We start from the raw sequence: 23,272 nt of genomic DNA, 5'->3' as shown, positions 1-23,272 counted from the left end.
TTCTGTAGATTCTGTAGATTCTGTAGATTCTGTAGATTCTGTAGATTCTGTAGATTCTGTAGATTCTGTAGATTTTGTAGATTCTGTAGATTCTGTAGATTCTGTAGATTCTATAGATTCTGTAGGTTATGTAGGAATATGTAGATTCTGTAAATTTTGTAGATTCTGTAGATTCTGTAGATTCTGTAGATTCTGTAGATTCTGTAGATACTGTAGATTCTGTAGATTCTGTAGATTCTGTAGATTCTGTAGATTCTGTAGATTCTGTAGATTCTGTAGATTCTGTAGATTCTGTAGATTCTGTAGATTCTGTAGATTCTGTAGATTCTGTAGATTCTGTGGATTCTGTAGATTCTGTAGATTCTGTAGATTCTGTAGATTCTGTAGATTTGTAGATTCTGTAGATTCTGTAGATTTTGTAGATTCTGTAGATTCTATAGATTCTGTAGGTTGTGTAGATTTTGTAGATTCTGTAGGTTATGTAGGTTATGTAGATTCTGTAGATACTGTAGATTCTGTAGATTCTGTAGATTCTGTAGATTCTGTAGATTCTGTAGATTCTGTAGATTTTGTAGATTCTGTAGATTCTGTAGATTCTGTAGATTCTGCAGATTCTCTAGATTCTGTAGATTCTCTAGATTCTGTAGATTCTGTGGATTCTGTAGATTCTGTGGATTCTGTAGATTCTGTGGATTCTGTAGATTCTGTGGATTCTGTGGATTCTGTAGATTCTGTAGATTCTGTAGATTCTGTAGATTCTGTAGATTCTGTAGATTCTGTAGATTCTGTAGATTTTGTAATTTTATACGTTTTGTAGATCTTGTAGGTTTTGTAGATTTTGTAGGTTTTGTAGGTTTTTGTAGATCGTGTATATTTTGTAGATTTTGTACATTTTGTAGATTTTGTAGATTTGTAGATTCTGTAGATTCGGTAGATTCTGTAGATTCTGTGGATTCTGTAGATTCTGTGGATTCTGTAGATTCTGTGGATTTTGTAGATTCTGTAGATTCTGTAGATTCTGTAGTAGATTCTGTACATTTTGTAGATTCTGTAGATTCTGTAGATTCTGTAGATTCTGTAGATTCTGTAGATTCTGTAGATTCTGTAGATTCTGTAGATTCTGTAGATTCTGTAGATTCTGTAGATTCTGTAGATTCTGTGTAGATTCTGTAGATTCTGTAGATTCTGTAGATTCTGTAGATTCTGTAGATTCTGTAGATTCTGTAGATTCTGTAGTAGATTCTGTATTCTGTAGATTCTGTATTCTGTAGATTCTGTAGATTCTGTAGATTCTGTAGATTCTGTAGATTCTGTAGATTCTGTAGATTCTGTAGATTCTGTAGATTCTGTAGATTCTGTAGATTCTGTAGATTCTGTAGATTCTGTAGATTCTGTAGATTCTGTAGATTCTGTAGATTCTGTAGATTCTGTAGATTCTGTAGATTCTGTAGATTTTTGTAGATTCTGTAGATTCTGTAGATTCTGTAGATTCTGTAGATTCTGTAGATTCTGTAGATTCTGTAGATTCTGTAGATTCTGTAGATTCTGTAGATTCTGTAGATTCTGTAGATTCTGTAGTAGATTCTGTAGATTCTGTAGATTCTGTAGATTTTGTAGATTCTGTAGATTCGGTAGATTCTGTAGATTCTGTGGATTCTGTAGATTCTGTGGATTCTGTAGATTCTGTGGATTTTGTAGATTCTGTAGATTCTGTAGATTCTGTAGTAGATTCTGTACATTTTGTAGATTCTGTAGATTCTGTAGATTCTATGTAGATTCTGTAGATTCTGTAGATTCTGTAGATTCTGTAGATTCTGCAGATTTTCGAGATTCTATAGATTCAGTAGATTCTGTACATTTTGTAGATTCTGTAGATTCTATGTAGATTCTGTAGAGTCTGTAGATTGTATGTAGATTCTGTAGATTCTTAGGATTTTGTGGTCTTTGAATTCTGTGGATTCTTTGAATTTTGTGGATTCTTTGTATTCTTTGGATTCTGTGGATTTTTCTAGTCTTCTCGAAAACGAATCGACCAACATTAAAAATTCTAACGTCAAAATAAAAGACTTCGAAAGACCTTTCAAACAAGCTATTACTTCCGGGGGGGGGGGGCAGATGGGGGGGGGGAATGAAGGAGTTCTTGGTAAAAAAGTTGGCCCCCTTCACACATCTTTTGACGTGTCTCGAAGTTTTTTCCTTTAATCAGTGGTGTTTGATAAATCTGTGGTGGGAAGTTTTCAAACGAACGCCCTGTATATACAACATACAGTGCCAACCTAACACGCAGACGCTACGGAACCTATGGAAGCTGAAAGCCCAATTAATCTCTATACCCTCAGAATCGACATAATCCACAGAATCTACCGCAATTACTGGATCTGCATAATCGGCCACATATACAGAATCTATAGCTGACTCTACGGTATCTACAGAATCCGAGGTCCTTGCAGAAACTGCCGAATGTTCTGTAGGGTTTGCCAAATCATGCAGATTCTTCAGGTTTTGATAGACTCTGCAGCTCATGTAGTTGCAATGGTGCTGTAGCCTGTAATGCCACTAGATTCTGTGGATTCTGTAGGTTGTGTAGAAATTCTTTAGGTTCTGTAGGGTTTATGGGTTCTATACATTCTGTAGATGCTGCATATTCTGTAGATTCGGTAGATTTTGTAGATTTTGTAGATTTTGTAGATTTTGTAGATTTTGTAGATTTTGTAGATTTTGTAGATTTTGTAGATTTTGTAGATTTTGTAGATTTTGTAGATGTCCAAAGCCGATAAAGCAAAAAGAGCTTTTTAGAAAAGTCTCCGCAAAATTGGGGGACTTTGGGGACCATCTCCGAAGGCTGTCTTGTGGCTGTACACTGTCGTAATAAGACCTATGGTCTGCTATAGAACAATTGTCTGGTCGCCTAGAACCAGACTCTCTAGAACCGTAGCTTGTACGGGCGCGATGAGAACAACTTTCACAGCCATCTAGGATGCCCTTCTGGGTCGACCTCCACTAGATCTCCACGTGGGAGAGCAGGTCATTCTGGCATCCTTGCACCTGAGAAGTAAGGGGTTGTATTGAATAGCAGAGGTATTGAGATGGACCCTAGGGTGGGCCACTCTCGGAGTTCTGGACGAGGCGATTTAGCGATCTTTCTTGAGGAGGATGGAGCATCACAACCAGACATATTCACCTTCACGAATGGATATAAAACAAGCACTGGTAGTTACTCCAAAAAACTGAACCTCCATATCACCCAACTACTAGGCAAACATCCTACTGTATTCCAATCAGATTTGGTAGAGCTAATGTACGCTTAGTGCAAGAAACGTTCTAACATAAAAAAAGAAACTTTGAAAATGGCTTGAGTGTCGCTGAGGGGTCGGACGACTCTAGTCAGGGAGGTAGTACAAAGGATCCGAATTTGGAGGCGTGGACCTTGTCCATCCTCTTATCGTAAGCTAGAAATCCAGCTATAGGTTATGTCGATTCTGAAGATTCTGAAGGTTCTGAAGATTCTGAAGATTCTGAAGATTCTGAAGATTCTGAAGATTCTGAAGATTCTGAAGATTCTGAAGATTCTGAAGATTCTGAAGATTCTGAAGATTCTTTCTGAAGATTCTGAAGATTCTGAAGATTCTGAAGATTCTGAAGATTCTGAAGATTCTGAAGATTCTGAAGATTCTGAAGATTCTGAAGATTCTGAAGATTCTGAAGATGAAGATTCTGAAGATTCTGAAGATTCTGAAGATTCTGAAGATTCTGAAGATTCTGAAGATTCTGAAGATTCTGAAGATTCTGAAGATTCTGAAGATTCTGAAGGTTCTGAAGATTCTGAAGATTCTGACAACGGAGGGAGCAATCCCTAGGGTAGGCTCGGGCCCGACGAAAATCCCGCCACTGCCTTCACGAGCCAACTCGTCTGCCCTAGCTCTCGGTTGATTACCACACATACCCTTGCTCGTTCCCCTTTCTGTTAGGGACCCGTCTATAAACCACACGAGCCCCTCACTGCTCCCTATCCGGGAGAATGACTTTATTACACCTTGGTCTTAGCAGGATAGCCCGGATCACATCCCTTCTTGCGAGGAGGGGATCGGATCAGAGGGTTTCCTTCCAGATCCGCCGGTTCCCAAGGCTACCTCGGATCCTTCCACTCGTCTCAATCGTTTAGCCGTATGGAAGTCTTCCGAGCCTCTGCCCCCACAGTTAAGTGCTCTATTTTATTTTATTTTTATTTATTTATTTATGGTTGACCATTATAACAAAAGTATCTATGCATTCACCAGCTTCTCCGCCATTTTTAGAAGAAACGATGATAGGCAGATAGGCCTGTAGTCCCTCGCCATGTCATATTTAGGTACACACCTTCCTCCAGCTTTCGGGGATATACCCTAAAGCCGGAGAGGCTCTAAAGAGGTGCAACAAGTGTAAGACCGGCGGCTCGAGGCCCTTCTGCTGAAGAGCCGGAAATATCCCGTCCGGTCCTGCACTCTTAAATGGGCTGAACGTGTTGACCGCCCATCTCAGAGATCCCTTGGTAACCATCAGGGCTACTTTTCAGTCGATCGGCCTTACCTTTTTGGTGGGTCCAAAGTTAAGTAGTCCCCAGAGCCTGGAAAGTGTGTTTCCGGGAGACATGCCGCATGGAAGCCTCAGTGTCCCCACTTTTTGCCCCGGGTCCTTCAAGAGGATCTTACGAAGTTTTTGAACTTCAGGAAAACCCTCCATGTTACCACAGAAAGTCCTCCATGACCTTCGAATATGGTCCTTATAACTGCACTGGGAGATCTTGAGATCTTCCCAGTCCGTCGGCAACTTGGTTCGCATCGCCCTATTAAAGAGCCTGCGAACCTCCTTACGAGCCTTTTCAAGGTCTGAGTTCCGCCAAGGTGTTCTCTTCTTTCCTGGAAAGGTATGCAGTTTACAGCTGTCCTCATATGACGCTGTTGTGGCGTCGTATACTAATGCGCCTTTTCCACCTGCCCTGCTTTCCAATAGAGCAAAGGTGGTCTATCCAACCGGTCTGACAGTTTTGTCACATAGCAGTCCCAGTCAGTGGATCAGGACCCGCAGGTTTAGTTGGAAAAGACTTTGTCCATCACTGATGTACTAGGTTCCCTCCACCTTTATCGATGCCGACGGTTCCGACTCCTGGTCGCAGCCAAGAACCTCCACACGAGCCAAAAGCTCGCTGACATCTTTCTCGATCTCTGAGGGCGCCGGAAGCAATCCCGCCGCCTCTTCGAGGTCGCTCCCGCGGGGTGGAGCCCCCTCCGCCGCAACGGCACTAGGTCCCGCTGCTTCGGTGGAGACCTCTCCCTTACCTGGCGCAGCCGGAGCACTCGCTTTCGTCACAAAAGTGACGCGCGAGACCCCGCGTGCCGCTGGAGTGCCTAACACGACGTCTCATCGACACCAAATGCGAGGAGGACCCTACCAGGCTTCTCCCTGCGGAAGAACGTTCTCCATAGACTCGTCCTGAAACCAGAATTTTGCCTCTGGATGCGCTTGCTTCAAGATGGTGGTCGTGTCATCCGGGGGCCCGTACAAGGGGTCCGTTAAGTTGGCCCCCCCACTGAGAAATTTGATAGTCGTATTATTTTGAAATGAATGCGCTCGTTATGCGCTCATATGCGCCACCGATAATAACTCTTGCGCCATTATCGTTTTTTAGAAATCCGAAAAAACATTTGGGGGGGGCCAAGTGAACGTAGCCCCCCCCCCGTACGTATTTTGTCCCTTGTAACTAGGTCACCTGATACATTTGGTTATGCGCTCAATTGCGCCACTTGAATTAAAGCTAGCGCCATTACGGTTAAGCCGTGACAAATTTTCAAAAAGTGGGGGGGCCAACTTAACGTTTTTAAAACTTACTTTTTTTTAACATCTTTTCATACGAAATTGTACTCTCAGGTATGCGCTGAAATGCGCCGTAAAAAGATATCTTTGCGCCATTATTGTTTTTTGGTTATCCTTAAATATATTGGAGGGGGGGGGGCAAGTGAACGAAATCCCCCATAACGCATTTTGCTACCGGTATTTGTGCCACTTGATACATCTGGTTATGAGCTCAATTGCGCCACTTGAATTAAAGCTAGCGCCATTACGGTTAAGCCATAAAAAATTTTTAAAAAGTGGGGGGGCTAACTTAACGTTTTCAAAAGTTACGTTTTTTAACATGTTTTTTTCTACTACATCGTACCTTTCATCATGCGCTAAAATGCGCCGTAAACAAAAATCTTGGCGCCATTATAGTGTTTCAGAAACACTATACAGGGTGTTTTTTTGGGAGCTTTAGTTAAACGATTCTGAGAAAGTAAAATAAGTAGGTTTTTAAAAATTTGTATTTAGGAGTTACTCCGAAGGCCGAATCGATGTAAAATATTTTCAAAATGGACGCACTTCCGGAAATAACTTTTGAAAACGCTAAGTTAGACCCTCCACTTTTAAAAAAAATTTTATGGCTTAACCGTAATGGCGCTAGCTTTAATTCAAGTGGCGCAATTGAGCGCATAACCAAATGTATCAGGTGACCTAGTTACAAGGGACAAAATACGTACGTACGTACGGGGCGCCAAGTGAACGTAGCCCCCCCCCCCCAAATGTTTTTTCGGATTTCTAAAAAACGATAATGGCGCAAGAGTTATTATCGGTGGCGCATATGAGCGCATTCATTTCAAAATAATACGACTATCAAATCTCTCAGTAGGGGGGCCAAGTTAACGGACCCCCGTACAAGGTGGTTGCCCTCGGGACGTGCCTCTGAACTTTCAGCGACGCGCCATCCCAGGGCCTAATAAGAGGGTCGGTCCTCTCCAACCAGTCCAAGGTCAACTAGTCCTCGCCTTCGGCCACGATGACACCCTGCGGATTCCAGCGGAACCCTGCCAGCCGAGGAAAGGACCCCCGGTCGACAACTACCTTAAATACAGCCATAATGCACCTCGACTGAGGCACAGATGTCCACTTCCGGGTGTGATATGGCCACCCTAAGCCCCGCCACAGCGACTTGCCCATAACCGGCTTTATGGTTCAATGGTAGAGCGTTGGACTATAAATCCGGAGGTCGGGTGTTCGAACCTGGGTTGAGGTGAATTTTTCATCTGTGGCAGAGATGGGAATTAGCTTAGACCAGTTTCGACCATTCTGTCGGCTACTCCGAATTAGGTTTTCCTGCGGTTTCCCTAATTCGTAAGGTAAATACCGGAGTAGTATAGAACAACTTAAGACCTTCTGCAGAGGAACCTCTAAAAAGCATTATGCGGGTCACTCGGTAATTGGGCGCAAGCCTGTTGAGGGCCCACAACAAGAGAGGGATAAGGATAATAAATAAATGAATAAGTTCCAGAATCTCTTGGCTTCTTTTCAGGCTGCCAAATAGAGTATTTTACGGTATCGGATTCCACAATCTCTGGAAAAACAGAATCCTTAGGATCCGACTGTAAATTATCCTCAGTACGTCTTTCGGCGCTTATCTGTTTTGGGAAGATTTTTATTCATTATGATGACGGATTGTTTGTGATAAATCAAACTCAAGCCCAGGAAGAACGTACTCGTAAACTTGTATATCTAAAGGGATTAAGTACTGATATGATTAGATCGACACTATCTGCTTCATTTGAATATACGTAGACGATGTTGCCCAATACCATTTTTTTCGCCATGGTGATAAGTATATGCCAAAATCCCTATCGGCACTTCAGGCACTCAAGTGATTTTATCACGCCCAACAGTATAAATACCCGCTACTTCCCTTGGAGCGTCACTTTTTGTTTTGCCTTCTACCAGAATGGCATTAACGTCCGGCAGTGTCTACACGGATCTGCTTACCCTAGTTGTAGCAGGGTTGATATTTGTTTACGCATATTTCAAATGGACGTTCACGTATTGGGCAAGGAAAGGCTTGCCCCACCTTAAACCATCGTTCCCATCTGGTACCATGCAAAATCCGGTTTGGCCGAAAATTTCGCTTGGAGAAACGCTGATGCACCAGTACAGAGAGTGCAAGGAGAAAGGGCTGAAGCACATTGGACTATTCACCTTCTCGAGACCGAACTACATGCCCATCGATTTGCAGTACGTAAAAAACATTCTCTCAAGCGATTTTAATTACTTCGTCGACCGCGGCGTCTACTACAACGAAAAGGTCGATCCGCTCAGCGCCCATCTTTTCTCGCTCGAGGGTCAGAAGTGGAAGAACCTGAGATCGAGGTTGACGCCCACGTTCTCCTCCGGAAAAATGAAGATGATGTTTCGCCTGGTGATGGAGTGTGGTAAGCACATGACAAGCGCAATGGAGGAGGTTGCGAGAAAACAAATTCCGATCGAAACCAAAGATTGGCTGGGACGCTTCGGCACCGACGTTATCGGTACGTGCGCGTTCGGCATCGACTGCAACAGCTTCCAGGAGCCCAACTCCGCCTTCAGAACCTACGGCAAACGGGCACTATGCCCCACGAAATGGGAAATCGCGAAAACCTTCCTAGGCTTCGCCAACGAGAAGTTCGCCCGCAGAATGTCAGTCCGCATAACGCCCGTCGACGTGACCGCCTTTTTCCTGAATATCGTCGAGGAGACCGTCAAGCACCGAGAGGAAAATAACGTACAGCGCAATGACTTTTTGCAAATCTTGTTAGAATTGAAAGACAGTGTTGGAGAAAATGACGCGAACAAGTCACTGACAATCGAAGAACTGACCGCTCAAGCGTTCATCTTCTTCCTCGCAGGTTTCGAAACGTCAGCGACCACCATGTCATTTTGCCTATACGAGTTGGCCGAAAATCTGCACATACAAGATAAGCTACGCGAGGAGGTCGAAACAGTTCTCGAGCGCTACGACGGAGAGCTCTGTTACGATGCGATCAAGGAGTTAAAATACATGAAGCAGGTCATAGACGGTAAGCACTCCCTCTAATCATCCACGCGTGTTAAACGCAAACATTCCAGAAACGCTAAGAAAACACCCGCCACTACAGCTCCTGCTGCGGATGTGCGTGCAAGACTACAAGGTACCAGGAACAGACTTCACAATTGAAAAAGGAACCGCAGTCTCAATACCAGTACAAGGGCTACACTACGACCCCGACTACTTCCCCGAACCCGAAAAGTTCGACCCGGACCGGTTCAGCGAGGAGAACCGGAGGAACATAAAACCGTTCACCTACATGCCATTCGGCGAAGGGCCTAGGATGTGCATCGGTAAGTCTCCCTTCCCCTTCACCTCCCCAACATTCTAACCTCTAACTTTGCAGGTCTACGGTTTGGACTCATGCAAGTGAGTGTGGGACTAGCTCTTCTATTGAAAAACTTCCGCTTCACGCTGCACGAGAAGACTCCCCTCCCCCTACAGATGAACCCGCGCTCGTTCCTTTTATCGACACTTGACGACATTTATTTGAATGTCGAGAAAGTATAGCCTGTAAGGTCTTGGTTTATCGTATTTTTTTACCGCACTCGAGATATTTTTTTTAATAAAACGAGAATTTACATAAGAATGTTGTTCCTTTCCTTAAAATACGCAATCGGTGCGCAGTAAAACGAAATTGCAAGTAACGATTCGTATCTTGAGCGGTTTCCTACTTCAGCTAGTCGTCATGGCGACAACACATCGAAAATGGTGATGAACATCACATGTTTCGGCGTATTGTAGATAACGAAATTAGTGCCCAAGTAATTAATTGCCTGGCAACAATCGAATGAGCAATAACAAGGGTAACTCGTTCACTTCCCGGGTAAGCTAGGGGGGAGGAAGTCAATTTTCGTAAACACCACCTTGGTATTTGTATCCTCTTCGGTAGAGAGGAGGGGCGGTGGTTTGAGGAAACATTTTAGCAAGTGAGTAAGGTATCACCATCAATGATTTAATTAAAAAAGGTCATTGCTCAATTTCGTTTCTTGTCGGCGATCTCCTTACACAAACTCCTCGTATCAGTCAAGGTCAAGGTCAAAAGTAGCAGAACCTATTGACAAGTGGACCAATAACACCTTTTGCGTAATTTTTCCGCATCTCCATTGTTCCAATGGGACCACCGCTAATTTCATCTTGCAGCTTCTGAAACTCCACTCCTCGGAATCAACAACTGTGACTGTTGTCCACTTTCCAGGATACGCTTTAGAAGATCATTCTCAATCACCCACGAATCCCATACGCCTTCAAGTTGGGAGAATAAGGTGCTACCTCTTTCCAATAGGAAATCATCCATCTTAAGGCTGCATGATTACTTGGAAGATGGCTCAGCTCAGCTCAGGACCATATTCGAAGGTCTAAGTGAGGATCATAGAGGCCCAGCTCCTTTGGTAACATCATGGAGTGTCCTCCAGAAGATCCTTTTGAAAGACCCGGGGCAAGAAGTGGCTTCTATGAGATGGTCAAGCCCATTCAAGAGTACAGAACTTTTTGCATCCTGGTAGGCCCCCACCGAGTATCTTTTGAGCTTCCTTTAGAGCCTTCTTTACTCCTTCTTCACAATTCCATAAGTCTTCAAACCTCCCCCGGGATTCATTCAGGTCTACTTCACGACTCATTTACGTCTCCTTCGAGTCCTTTTCACGCCTCCTGCAAACCTTATTTTTTAAAGCCTCTTTCGTTCCTTCTCGGCCTTCTTCTTCTGTCAAGAGTTCTTTACCCATTCTTCTACATTAATTTCAACCTCTTCTAGGCTTTCTGAATACCTTCTAGCTTTCTTCCCACTTTGTTCGATAATTCTTCAGATCTCCTTGGGGATTTATTCATTATGGTTCACTTTATACATTTTGATGGTTCTTTTGAGATCTCTTCACACCTCCCTGGAGCTCTTTTCGAACATCTTTCCAACTTGCTTCAGGCTTCTTTCGGATTTTCATTACGTTCCCTTTGAGTCTCCCTTTTTCGACATTTCTCTGTGACTCTTCCTCTTCCCGCCGACTACATCCTTTATTCCCTCCACTTAATTTTTTTGCTTTACGCTTCTTCTTTACAATTTTAGCGAGTTTTCTTCACTTCCTCCCCAGGCCTTTGCCCACGCTCCCAATTTTACGTCTTTTTCCATGTCTTTTCGAGTTTCTTGGAGCTCGTTTCGCCTCTTTTCGAGCCTCCTTCGCATTTTCTCTGTTTTTTCACAATTTCTTCAAGATTTCTTCACGCCTACTTCGATACTTCTACACGCATCGTTTGATTCTTCCTTGTAAGATTTCTCCAAGCCTCCTTCGAGCCCTATTTCCTTTTTAGTATTCATTACGCTTATTTAGAATCTTCTTCACGTCTCCTTCGGGTGTTTTTTTTACGACTTTAACGGAATTTCTTCAGCCCCCTTTCAATTTTACTTTACGTCCTCTTTGAGCACTTTTTACACCTCTTTCGAGACCCCTCCGTTTCAGCTGGTTCAACATCGCTTACGACTCTTTCAAGCCATTTTCAATTTTTCTTTCAATCCACCACCAACACCTTTTAACGCCTTGTAGTTTTCTTCGCTATTTCTTGGAGTCTTCTCCACGCCTTCTACAAATTTTCGTTACGCCTCTTTCAATATTTCTTTTTCGATATTTCTTCGCGCTTCCTTTCCTTTCCAAGTTTTCTTTACCTCTCCTTCAGCCGCCCTTCGCTTCTTCTCTGAGATTCCTTCACGTCTCTTCCTATCCTTCTTCGCGTTTAATTCACATCAACCTTCCCGCGAAATTTCAACACGCCTCCATCGACCCCTCTTCGTTTCTTCTTCGATATCTTCGAGCCTCTTTCGAGCTTCTTTCACGCGACCTTCCTTCCGCTTCCTTCGTGCTTTTGCGCCTCCTTGGGATCTAGCAACCCATATTTTTATTCATCATCGGGTCTCTCTCGATTCTCCTTCGAATATTCTTCACTCCCGCATCGATACTTCTTGATGCCTCTCTAGTCTCCTTAATGCACCATCGACCCTTATTTGTACATACTTAAAGCGATCTACATGCTTCCTTCTAAGTTTCTTAACTCATCTTCTTTTAAAGTTCGGCTTCATCACGCTACTTTTGAGGTTTCTTGTCGCTTTCTCAGTCCCTTCCCAAGCCCTTCGAGACATCACCTTCTCTTCCTTTGAGTTTTTCACGCTCCCTTCAAAATTTCTTCAAGCCGTTTTGAGCCTCCTTCGCGCGGTTGCGAGCCATCCTCAAAGTTTTTTTCGAAAATCCTTCTTCCCACTTCCCCTGAGATTTATACCATTCTCATAAATTTTTCACGTTTACTCTTAGTCCTTTAAACTTTCTGCTTCGGACTTCATTCACGTCTCATTCGGGGTTTCTTCGCGCATTACTCGAAGTTTCTTCATTCCTTCAATATTTTTCTTCATGCCACTTTCGAGCTTTCTTCACTCCTCCTCGCGGGTGCTTCAAAATTTCTTTACGATTCTTTTGAACCTTCTTCACGCCTCCTTCGATCTCTCCATTTAGCGCTTTTTTCGAGCCTCCTTTGCGCTTCCCTCAAGAGTTCCTTTGCACCCAACTCCTTTACTGCTCTTTTTTGAATTTTAAAGAGATTTTGTAAATATTCTGTAGACATTTTGTAGAGATTTTGAAGAAATTTTGAAGAGATTTTGAAGAGATTTTGAAGAGAGTTTGAAGAGATTTTGAAGAGATTTTGAAGAGATTTTGATGGGACTTTAAAGAAATTTTGAAGAGATTTTGAAGAGAGTTTGAAGAGATTTCGAAGAGCTTTTGAAGGGATTTTTAAAAGATTTTGAAGAGATTTTGAAGAGATTTCGAAGAAATTTTGAAGAGATTTTGAAGAGATTTTGAAAAGATTTTCAAGAGTTTTTGAAGAGATTCTGAAGAGATTTTGAAGACATTTTGAAGAAATTTTGAAGAGATTTTGAAGAGATTTTGAAGGGATTTTCAAGAGTTTTTGAAGAGATTCTGAAGAGATTTTGAAGACATTTTGAAGAAATTTTGAAGAGATTTTGAAGGGATTTTTAAGAGATTTTGAAGAAATTTTGAAGAGATTTTAAAAAGATTTTGGAGATTTTGAAGAGATTTTGAAGAGAGTTTGAAGAGATTTTGAAGAGATTTTGAAGAGATTTTGAAGAGATTTTGTAGAGATTTTGAAGAGATTTTTAAGAGATTTTGAGGAGATTTTGAAGAGAGGTTGAAGAGATTTTGAAGAAACTTTGATGGGACTTTGAAGAGTTTATGAACAGATTTCGAAGAGATTTCGGAGAGATTTTGAAGAGATTTCGAAGAGATTTTAAAGAGATTTTGAAGAGATTTTGAAGAGATTTTGAAGAGATTTTGAAGAAATTTTGAAGAGATTTCGAAGAGATTTTGAAGGGATTTTTAAGAGATTTTGAAGAAATTTTGAAGAGATTTTGAAGAGATTTTGAAGAGATTTTCAAGAGTTTTTGAAGAGATTTTGAAGAGATTTTGAAGACATTTTGAAGAAATTTTGAAGAGATTTTGAAGAGATCTTGAAGGGATTTTTAAGAGATTTTGAAGAGATTTTGAAGAGATTTTGATGGGACTTTAAAGAAATTTTGAAGAGATTTTGAAGAGAGTTTGAAGAGATTTCGAAGAGCTTTTGAAGGGATTTTTAAAAGATTTTGAAGAGATTTTGAAGAGATTTCGAAGAAATTTTGAAGAGATTTTGAAGAGATTTTGAAAAGATTTTCAAGAGTTTTTGAAGAGATTCTGAAGAGATTTTGAAGACATTTTGAAGAAATTTTGAAGAGATTTTGAAGAGATTTTGAAGGGATTTTCAAGAGTTTTTGAAGAGATTCTGAAGAGATTTTGAAGACATTTTGAAGAAATTTTGAAGAGATTTTGAAGAGATTTTGATTTTTAAGAGATTTTGAAGAAATTTTGAAGAGATTTTAAAAAGATTTTGGAGATTTTGAAGAGATTTTGAAGAGAGTTTGAAGAGATTTTGAAGAGATTTTGAAGAGATTTTGTAGAGATTTTGAAGAGATTTTTAAGAGTTTATGAACAGATTTCGAAGAGATTTCGGAGAGATTTTGAAGAGATTTCGAAGAGATTTTAAAGAGATTTTGAAGAGATTTTGAAGAGATTTTGAAGAAATTTTGAAAAGATTTCGAAGAGATTTTGAAGGGATTTTTAAGAGATTTTGAAGAAATTTTGAAGAGATTTTGAAGAGATTTTGAAGAGATTTTAAAGAGATTTTCAAGAGTTTTTGAAGAGATTCTGAAGAGATTTTGAAGACATTTTGAAGAAATTTTGAAGAGATTTTGAAGAGATCTTGAAGGGATTTTTAAGAGATTTTGAAGAGATTTTGAAGAGATTTTGAAGAGATTTTCAAGAGTTTTTGAAGAGATTCTGAAGAGATTTTGAAGACATTTTGAAGAAATTTTGAAGAGATTTTGAAGAGATCTTGAAGGGATTTTTAAGAGATTTTGAAGAGATTTTCAAGAGTTTTTGAAGAGATTCTGAAGAGATTTTGAAGACATTTTGAAGAAATATTGAAGAGATTTTGAAGGGATTTTTAAGAGATTTTGAAGAAATTTTGAAGAGATTTTGAAGAGATTTTGAAGAGATTTTGAAGAGATTTTCAAGAGTTTTTGAAGAGATTCTGAAGAGATTTTGAAGACATTTTGAAGAAATTTTGAAGAGATTTTGAAGAGATTTTGAAGGTATTTTTAAGAGATTTTGAAGAGATTTTGAAGAGATTTTCAAGAGTTTTTGAAGAGATTCTGAAGATATTTTGAAGACATTTTGAAGAAATTTTGAAGAGATTTTGAAGAGATTTTGAAGGGATTTTTAAGAGATTTTGAAGAAATTTTGAAGAGATTTTAAAAAAATTTTGGAGATTTTGAAGAGATTTTGAAGAGAGTTTGAAGAGATTTTGAAGAGATTTTGAAGAGATTTTGAAGAGATTTTGAAGAGATTTTGTAGAGATTTTGAAGAGATTTTTAAGAGATTTTGAGGAGATTTTGAAGAGAGGTTGAAGAGATTTTGAAGAAACTTTGATGGGTCTTTGAAGAGTTTATGAACAGATTTCGAAGAGATTTCGGAGAGATTTTGAAGAGATTTCGAAGAGATTTTAAAGAGATTTTGAAGAGATTCTGAAGAGATTTTGAAGACATTTTGAAGAAATTTTGAAGAGATTTTGAAGAGATTTTGAAGGGATTTTTAAGAGATTTTGAAGAGATTTTGTAGAGATTTTGAAGAGATTTTTGAGAGATTTTGAGGAGATTTTGAAGAGAGGTTGAAGAGATTTTGAAGAAACTTTAATGGGACTTTGAAGAGTTTATGAACAGATTTCGAAGAGATTTCGGAGAGATTTTGAAGAGATTTCGAAGAGATTTTAAAGAGATTTTGAAGAGATTTTGAAGAGATTTTGAAGAGATTTTGAAGAAATTTTGAAGAGATTTCGAAGAGATTTTGAAGGGATTTTTAAGAGATTTTGAAGAAATTTTGAAGAGATTTTGAAGAGATTTTGAAGAGATTTTCAAGAGATTTTCAAGAGTTTTTGAAGAGATTCTGAAGAGATTTTGAAGACATTTTGAAGAAATTTTGAAGAGATTTTGAAGAGATTTTGAAGGGATTTTTAAGAGATTTTGAAGAGATTTTGAAGAGATTTTCAAGAGTTTTTGACGAGATTCTGAAGAGATTTTGAAGACATTTTGAAGAAATTTTGAAGAGATTTTGAAGAGATTTTGAAGGGATTTTTAAGAGATTTTGAAGAAATTTTGAAGAGATTTTAAAAAGATTTTGGAGATTTTGAAGAGATTTTGAAGAGAGTTTGAAGAGATTTTGAAGAGATTTTGAAGAGATTTTGAAGAGATTTTGAAGAGATTTTGTAGAGATTTTGAAGAGATTTTTAAGAGATTTTGAGGAGATTTTGAAGAGAGGTTGAAGAGATTTTGAAGAAAGTTTGATGGGACTTTGAAGAGATTTTGAAGAGATTTTGAAGAATATATTATACCTCAAAACAAAAGCAGCAAGCAATCAACCAGGACCAGTAGAAAAAATAGGGCAATAAGGCGCAGCACTACAGTCATTTCTTTTTAATAGACAAGAAATTAAAACGTTTTCCTTGTATGTAATTACTTTTAGATAATAAAAATAATTGTTGTGCTCCCTCTAAACAGCGATAACTTAAAATGTTTACGGTGTAGAAGAATCCCACGTAAATTACGGCATATTTACCTCACCTTGACTTGAGCGATGTACGATAAATACGCACTCGTGACGACCACTTGTGGAATTGATAAAAAAACAAACCAAACCCAATAAGTCATGCGCAACGCTGATCCATTTCGGTACATTTGAGGTTTAACTCAGACCTCAGTTAATGGAAAGTTTGCCGTTCAGAGCTTCGTGTAATTAGTTAATTGTGTTGATTTGGTAAGTGATAATATACCTATTGAATCCAATGCTCCTAATGTAAATATTCGCTTATTGATTGCCTTGGCAGCTAAATTTGGCGCTTGAGTAAGAAGGAGATTCTTGCACGACTTTTTACGCAGCACCGTGGGAAATAAATTAAACCATTAAATAAAAAACGTGTTTTTATTCAATTAATAAACACATGACCAACTTTCTCGAACTTTAATTGAAATAGAAAACGGAGTTCAAGAGCAAATTATGCCGCAAAGTCCATCTGACTGTTAATTACCTTGGAAACACAAACACAAACGTGAAAAATCAACCCTTTTCCCTCCTTATTATCTCTTTTTGATCACTTTTTTTTGTTTCGTATAATATGCTACTTTAGACCTTTTCAGTCCCTTTTCGGTTTTTTATGGCTCTCCTTTAACCTATTTTTAACCCATCGTTCGTTAGTCTTTTGTAGTGTTTTGCTTTTCGTCTTGTTTTTTTTTTTCCTTTTCACTCTTTTTGGTGTATTTAGCCGCTTCTGTGTTGTGGTCTTCTTGGTTTTTGTATTTTCTCTTTTGCTTTGTTAGTCTTTTTAACGTTAGCAGTCTCTTGTTTCGATTTAGCATCCTTTAATGTTTCGTTCGTCTCTTTTTAGTTCTCCTTTAGTCTTTCTCTATTTGATCTGTTTGTAGTCTTTTCAGTCTTGCTATAATTTTTCTTTGATTTCTCTTCACATACTTTCCTCTCATATTGATTTCTCATGCAACCCTCTTTTTATAGGTGAGGGCGGGAGGGGGGGGCATGAATTATTTCCTGAGATGCTACTTTTGAAAGTTAAACGTGCATAACTTTTACATGCAACGGCCAATTGGTATCCGATTTTGCATACGTATGCCTTTAGTGGTGCCAAGTAAAACTTTTTAAAATTGGGGAGGGGGGGGGCACACGTTCTACCCTTCATGGTATTCTACTGAAGGGCCTCAACGGTTTGTGAGGGACTGATTTTATCCTTCGTGCTACTCTAATGAAAGGTCTCAACAAACGACTAGCGTTTTTAAATCCTTGCTTTGGGTTTCAAATTTTAATGCTAGTCCCTTTTTAGTATTTTTGGCTCATTTCTGATCTCTTTCGGACCGCTTTGTATCTGTAATCTCTTCGATTCTAGTTTCTTTAGCGCCTTCAACCGTTTTCTGGCATTACAGAAGCGTTTTTTAAGTTTCCATTTAGTCTTCGTTCGTCCTCTTCATTCTTTGGTCTACTTTTTAATATTTTCAACCGCCCTAGTCTCTTTTCTAGCTTTTTTTCATTTCCCTGAACTACGTAGCTACTTTGGTCTTTTCCTTTGATCCTAATACTCCATTGCTGGTTCGTTGATCTATTTATCTTTGTAATCCTGCTGCTTATCTCTTTTTTGTTGTTTTGGTGTATTTGGCCTCCTTTGTACCTTCCTTTTAGTCTCGTTATTTTTCTTTGGTTCCTTGCCACATATCTCTTATTGGCCTCTCATACAACTCCCCCTTGCTTTATTTTGGTTTTGTTTTTGCCGACCCTTTCGTTTATTTAGTTTCTTTAACGTTTTTAGTAGTTTTTACTCCCTCTTTATCCTCGTTTTCGCTTTTTGTGGTTTATCTTAGATCTCAAGCCATTTCCAATTCAATCTCTTTTGATCTTCCTTATCTCTTATGCTCCCTTGCTCCCTCCCTCTTTGTCATTTCTTTAGTCCATTGAGCTTCCGTGGATTTTCCTTAGTTATCTATTTTTTTCTCTTAGTCACACTTTTAGTCCTTTTAAGTCTTTGTTTTTTCGTATATCTTTGAGCCCCCTTTGTTTCCTCTTTAGTGTACCCTTTGAATATAAATATTCAAAGGTGTACCTTTAGTTTTTAATATTTTATTTCTCTCTTTATGTCAGTTTCTTGTTGACCTCTTGACGGTGTTCTCCTGCTTAGTTTTTGGTCTATTTTTAGTCTTCTTCGTTGCATTCTCGTGTCATTTGCTGCGTTTTGATCTTCTTCCCCGTTGATCCTCTGAAAACTGCTTTCCCTATTTATTTCTTGTCTCCTACTTGACCCATTTAGTGGTCTAGCTCGATTCCCGGTCTAGCAAACCAAAATCTTTGGCGCCACTCAATATTTGGCGGCTATAGAGGGTAGTGCTGCCACATCACTTCCTTGGAGTTCGTTCCAGAAAAGGGCGTGACCCAAGCACATTCAAAATCCGTATAGTATCCCAGTTGCTTAAAAGGCTCTTTTTTAGTCTTTTTTCGTTAGTATCTAAGATTAAGTTTACTATAATATCATCTCTTTTTACTTCTTCTCTATTGGTCGTTTCTAGCTGTTTTGACCGTTCTTTACGCTATGTTCATATGGTGCCTCTTTGCTGAACCTTCAAATCTCTTTTTCATTGGTTTTCTTAGTTCATTGGCATCACTGGCCTCTTAGGTTGAAGTCTTTGGTCTCCTTTGCGTCTCTTTGACTTCTTTGGTTCGTTTATACTCTTCAGTCGTTTTAATGCCTTTGTAACAGATCCAAACCTTCACCTTGTCTCAAGTGTAAAGTTTTCGGTTCAAGAGTCAAAGGTAGTTTTAAAGTTTAACCTTAGCTTCTATGGACTTTTATCAACTTTCTTTTCTCTAGCATTTTTTGATATCTGTCCTTTGGTCTTTTTTAGTCTCGCTTTAGTCTTTTAGCCCTTTTTTACTAGGTATTTAGACTCTTTTATTAAGTCGCTTTTATTTTTATCCCCTTCCTCTTGGTGGTCCTTTTCTCTCTTTAATCTCCTTGGTTTATTTAGTTTTTCTAGTCTGTTTAGCACCTCGAGTCTGTTTTTGGTGTCTTAATCTCTTCTCTGCTGTCTTACTATAGGCTTTCACTCTGTTAGAACTATTTTTGAGCCTCTCTGTTGAAATTATTCCTATTTTTTGAATCTGTCGCCACATTTGGTTGCGTTGGCTCCTTTTAGTCCTTTTTGCTTTTTGCCCTCATTGGGCGTGCTTTTTATCCTTGTTAAACCCGTTAGTTCCCTTTAAGTCTCTCTTAATCCATTCTTAGTATCTTTTTGGTAATTCGTCACTTTTCCTCTAATTTGGTCTCCCTAGATCCCTCGATTTCCTTTCGTCTCTTTGGATTCCTTGGTATCTCTGGTCTATTCTTCCTTCCATCGGTTCCTTTGTTTCCTCTGGTGGTTAGTAGGTTTAGATTTGTTGTAACCCAAACCTAGCCTCAATTTTTGAGGCCCAAGTGTGAATTTTTGATTTCTAGGCTCTAGTACCTATAATTTCCCTCTTTTTGTTTTTATTAAGTGGGCGGGGTTTCAACCAAGGCTGCAACCCACTATACATTTACCGATTTTCATGCCTGAACCCGGATCCGAACCAAAGAGGATCCGGCTTTCTATAGTTATCTTCTTTAGCCCTTTAACCCTTTTTAGTACCTTTGTCTTAATTGTATCTATGGTCTCTTCGCCTCTTGGGTACCTTCAGCCGTTTTTTTGGCATTTTAATATCTTGTTAACCTTTTTGGTTCTTTTATCCTTGTCTCACTTTTCCGTCCTCTTTTGTTTTCATCTTTAGGTCTACTTTTGAATCATTTCTAATCTTCCTCGTCACTTTTCAAGCTTTCTTCATCTCCTTGAATTATGTAGGCACTTTGGTCTTTTTGGTCTTCTTTGTTTGCTTTCTCCTTTATGCTTCAGATTCCAGAAATCAACTGTTACAGCTTCGCTTCTAGGGTCTGGTATACCACCTTTATAGCCCTTTAAGTTCTCTTCCTTCATTGTCCCTCTGTTTGTTCCCTTTTTATTATATTTCGATTTTTCTGGTTTCTTTCTTTCGGATTCAGTTTGTTAGCCATTTTTCGGATATTTTTAGTCTCTTTGGTTTCCTTAAAGCTTTTGGAATTTTTAAATTAGGTAGCCCTCTTGGTGCTTTCGGATCCTATGGTCTCTTTAAAGTTTGTTCAGTCCCTTTTTACTATGCGTTTAGTCCCCTGTTGACTCCCTATGTGGTTTATCTTAAGCCGATCTCTTCCTATTTTCTTCCTTGGTTAGTATATTTTTCCTTTATTTTCATTTTCCCTTTTGTTTTTCTTACGTTTTGGTTTTTTGGGTTTTCTTTTTCCTTGGTTTAGTATTTTCTTCTTCTAGTATCGTTCTAATCCCTGCTCTTCCTTTTTGGCAATTTTCTTTTGATTTTGTTCTTGTTTCCGGTGTTTTGCTGGTTTGTCTGCTATTTAAGGTTTAAATTAAGCTTGGTACAGTCACGCGTGAAAGGTGAACCATGGTTATTGGGGTTGTGCTAGGGCGCCATTCTGTTAGGGACATTAGACAAAGTATCATTGTGCTACTGAAACTGTGTGAATGAAGATCAAACTGGAGCTGCATCCAATATTCTTCATACCAAAGGATTCAGCGAGAAGATAAACTTGAATTCCTCTTTCAGTATGTTGGAATGGCTACGATTTTCAACTGCGCATGCGCCGATTTCCTGGCCGTGGTAATAGCCTGCGTGATCGGTCTAATCACGTTCTTCAAATGGAGGTTTAAATACTGGGAAAGAAAGGGCTTACCTTACATCCGACCCTCCTTCCCTTTCGGCACCATGCAGAATCCGTTACGTCCGAAAGCGAACTTCGGGTTAACCATCAAGGGCCAGTATGCGGAGTCTAAACAGAAAGGGCTTCGACACGTGGGACTATTCACATTTACGAAGCCCACTTACTTGGCCATCGACTTGGAGTACGTGAGAAATGTGCTCTCCAGTGATTTCGAGCACTTCGTTGATCGCGGTGTGTATTCGAACGAGAAGGACGATCCTCTCAGTGCGAACCTGGCAGCGCTGCGGGGGGCGAAGTGGAAGAAGCTGCGAGCTAAGCTGACTCCCACGTTTACCTCAGGGAAGATGAAGATGATGTTTCCTCTGCTCGTTGAGTGCGGAAGGCAGATGGTTGAGGCGATGTGCACAGAAGAACCTATCGACATTAAGGATTGGCTGGGACGTTTCGGCACCGACGTGATTGGCTCGTGCGCGTTTGGGATCGACTGCAACAGCTTCAAGGAGCCGAACTCAGAGTTCAGGGTTACCGGAAAGCGTGCATTCATGTGGACCAAATGGGAGAGTGCCAGAAATTTTTTGGCGTTTTCCAACCCGAACCTCGCCTTAAAACTGGGGATCCGAACCATTCCTGCTGAAGTATCAAATGTCTTTCAGAAGCTGGTTCGCGAGGCGGTGGAAATGCGAGAAAAAAGTGGGGTTAAGCGCGGCGATTTCCTGCAAGTCTTGCTGGATTTGAAGAACAGCACAGACGAAGAAGAGCAACCCCACTTGTCAATTACCGAAATGACAGCGCAAGCATTTCTGTTTTTCGTCGCTGGATTTGAAACGTCATCTTCAACTTTATCATTCTGTTTGTTCGAATTAGCCCAACACCAAGACATGCAGGAGAAGGTTCGGGAGGAGATTGAGTCAGTTTTGGGCACTCACAACGAACTTACTTACGAAGCTATTAAGGAACTGAAGTACACGAGGCAGGTCATCGACGGTGAGTACCAACGATTTTCAGTCGCATCACTCAAACTCCAACACCTTAGAAACCTTGAGAAAGTACCCTCCGCTACCCCACCTGGTGAGAAGGTGTGTAAAGGACTACAAAGTGCCCGGTACCAACTTGACCATTGAGAAAGGCACAGCAGTAACCGTATCGGTCTACGGCATCCACTACGACCCCGACTACTACCCCAACCCCGAACAGTTCGACCCCGAAAGATTCAGCGCCGAAAACAAGCCGACGATCAAGCCCTTTACCTACTTGCCGTTCGGCGAGGGACCGCGAATGTGCATCGGTACGTCCGTCGACTTCTCGACAAAATAATGATGGAAAATTTCAGGTCTGCGCTTCGGACTTATGCAAGTGGCGGTTGGATTGGCGCTACTTTTAAAAAATTTCCGTTTCACTTTGAGCGAAAAAACCAAGGTTCCTCTCAAGTACAACGCCAACAGCATCATTCTGTCGGTTGTGGGAGATATATGGCTAAAAGTTCACAAAATACAGTGAGATTTCACTATGTACATAGCGTTTTTTAAAGAATAAATTTTGTATTTACTCACTATTCCATCTTCCGATCCCAAAGATCACTTTGTTTGTAGATTCGTGTCCGAGTCATTTTTAGATGCTCGATATTATTAATATGCTTTGTTATTTTCATTTAACATTCATTAATTGAATTGAATTCTTAGTAATTCGTACGTATAATTTCCATTGAGTGCTGCAGCTTGTCAGTTCGAACGAACGTTAAGGGTTCAGTCAACGAAAAAGAAGTAGACATACCTCACCACATCCGGCCACGCACTTATATGGAAACCTAAAATGACACACAAAGTCACTAAGATCATTCCAAAAAGATGGGGGGTCGGTGATGTCGTTGTGGGCGGAGCGGGCTGTCGGGTGTAGCTGTACAGACGGTGCAAGTAGCGTAGAATATGCCTGGTAAGAATGAGAAAACTTGGAACTGTCGTCTCCGTTCGTTTAACAAAAGAAAAACAAGGAAACAAGGAACCTAACACGGTCTCAGTTACCCATCAGGTACTTTGCATCACGATAATTTAGAAGCGCGCAACGTGCGGTGGTATTGCCTATCAAACTGCGCGAGTGAGGCAGGTGGTAGCAGTGCAAACGACTCGTTCAGCAAATACACTTGAACCTCGATTGTATGGTAGAAACCAATAAATGCTTCAGATGCTTCAAATGGTTAAGATGCTTCAGATGCTTCAGATGCTTCAGATGCTTCAGATGCTTCAGATGCTTCAGATGCTTCAGATGCTTCAGATGCTTCAGATGCTTCAGATGCTTCAGATGCTTCAGATACTTCAGATGCTTCAGATGCTTCAGATGCTTCAGATGCTTCAGATGCTTCAGATGCTTCAGATGCTTCAGATGCTTCAGATGCTTCAGGTGCCTCAGGTGCATCAGATGCTTCAGACGCTTTAGGCGCTTCGGATGCTTCGCTTCCTGAAG

The 23,272-nt window shown here is 40.2% G+C and overlaps 2 protein-coding genes across 2 annotated transcripts; both read left to right on the top strand.

Moving 5' to 3' along the window:
• Nucleotides 1–7,773: 7,773 nt before the first annotated feature.
• Nucleotides 7,774–9,485, top strand: LOC116161312 (probable cytochrome P450 6a14). The gene is made up of 3 exons (XM_031474626.1): nucleotides 7,774–8,888; nucleotides 8,938–9,189; nucleotides 9,243–9,485. Exons 1-3 carry the CDS (start codon nucleotides 7,781–7,783, stop codon nucleotides 9,404–9,406), a joined length of 1,524 nt encoding a protein of 507 aa, XP_031330486.1. The 5' UTR covers nucleotides 7,774–7,780; the 3' UTR covers nucleotides 9,407–9,485.
• Nucleotides 9,486–16,137: 6,652 nt separating this feature from the next.
• Nucleotides 16,138–22,367, top strand: LOC116161313 (probable cytochrome P450 6a13). Its single transcript, XM_031474627.1, has 4 exons — nucleotides 16,138–16,290; nucleotides 20,701–21,799; nucleotides 21,849–22,100; nucleotides 22,146–22,367. The coding sequence occupies exons 2-4, from the start codon at nucleotides 20,710–20,712 to the stop codon at nucleotides 22,310–22,312; spliced, it is 1,509 nt and encodes a 502-aa protein (XP_031330487.1). The 5' UTR covers nucleotides 16,138–16,290; nucleotides 20,701–20,709; the 3' UTR covers nucleotides 22,313–22,367.
• Nucleotides 22,368–23,272: the final 905 nt, after the last annotated feature.

The sequence above is a fragment of the Photinus pyralis genome, unplaced genomic scaffold (genome assembly GCF_008802855.1).
Source record: "Photinus pyralis isolate 1611_PpyrPB1 unplaced genomic scaffold, Ppyr1.3 Ppyr1.4_LG10, whole genome shotgun sequence".
NCBI lineage: Eukaryota > Metazoa > Arthropoda > Insecta > Coleoptera > Lampyridae > Photinus > Photinus pyralis.
The sequence above is the reverse complement of the archived record's forward strand: the minus strand, read 5'-3'. Positions and strand labels throughout refer to the sequence as shown.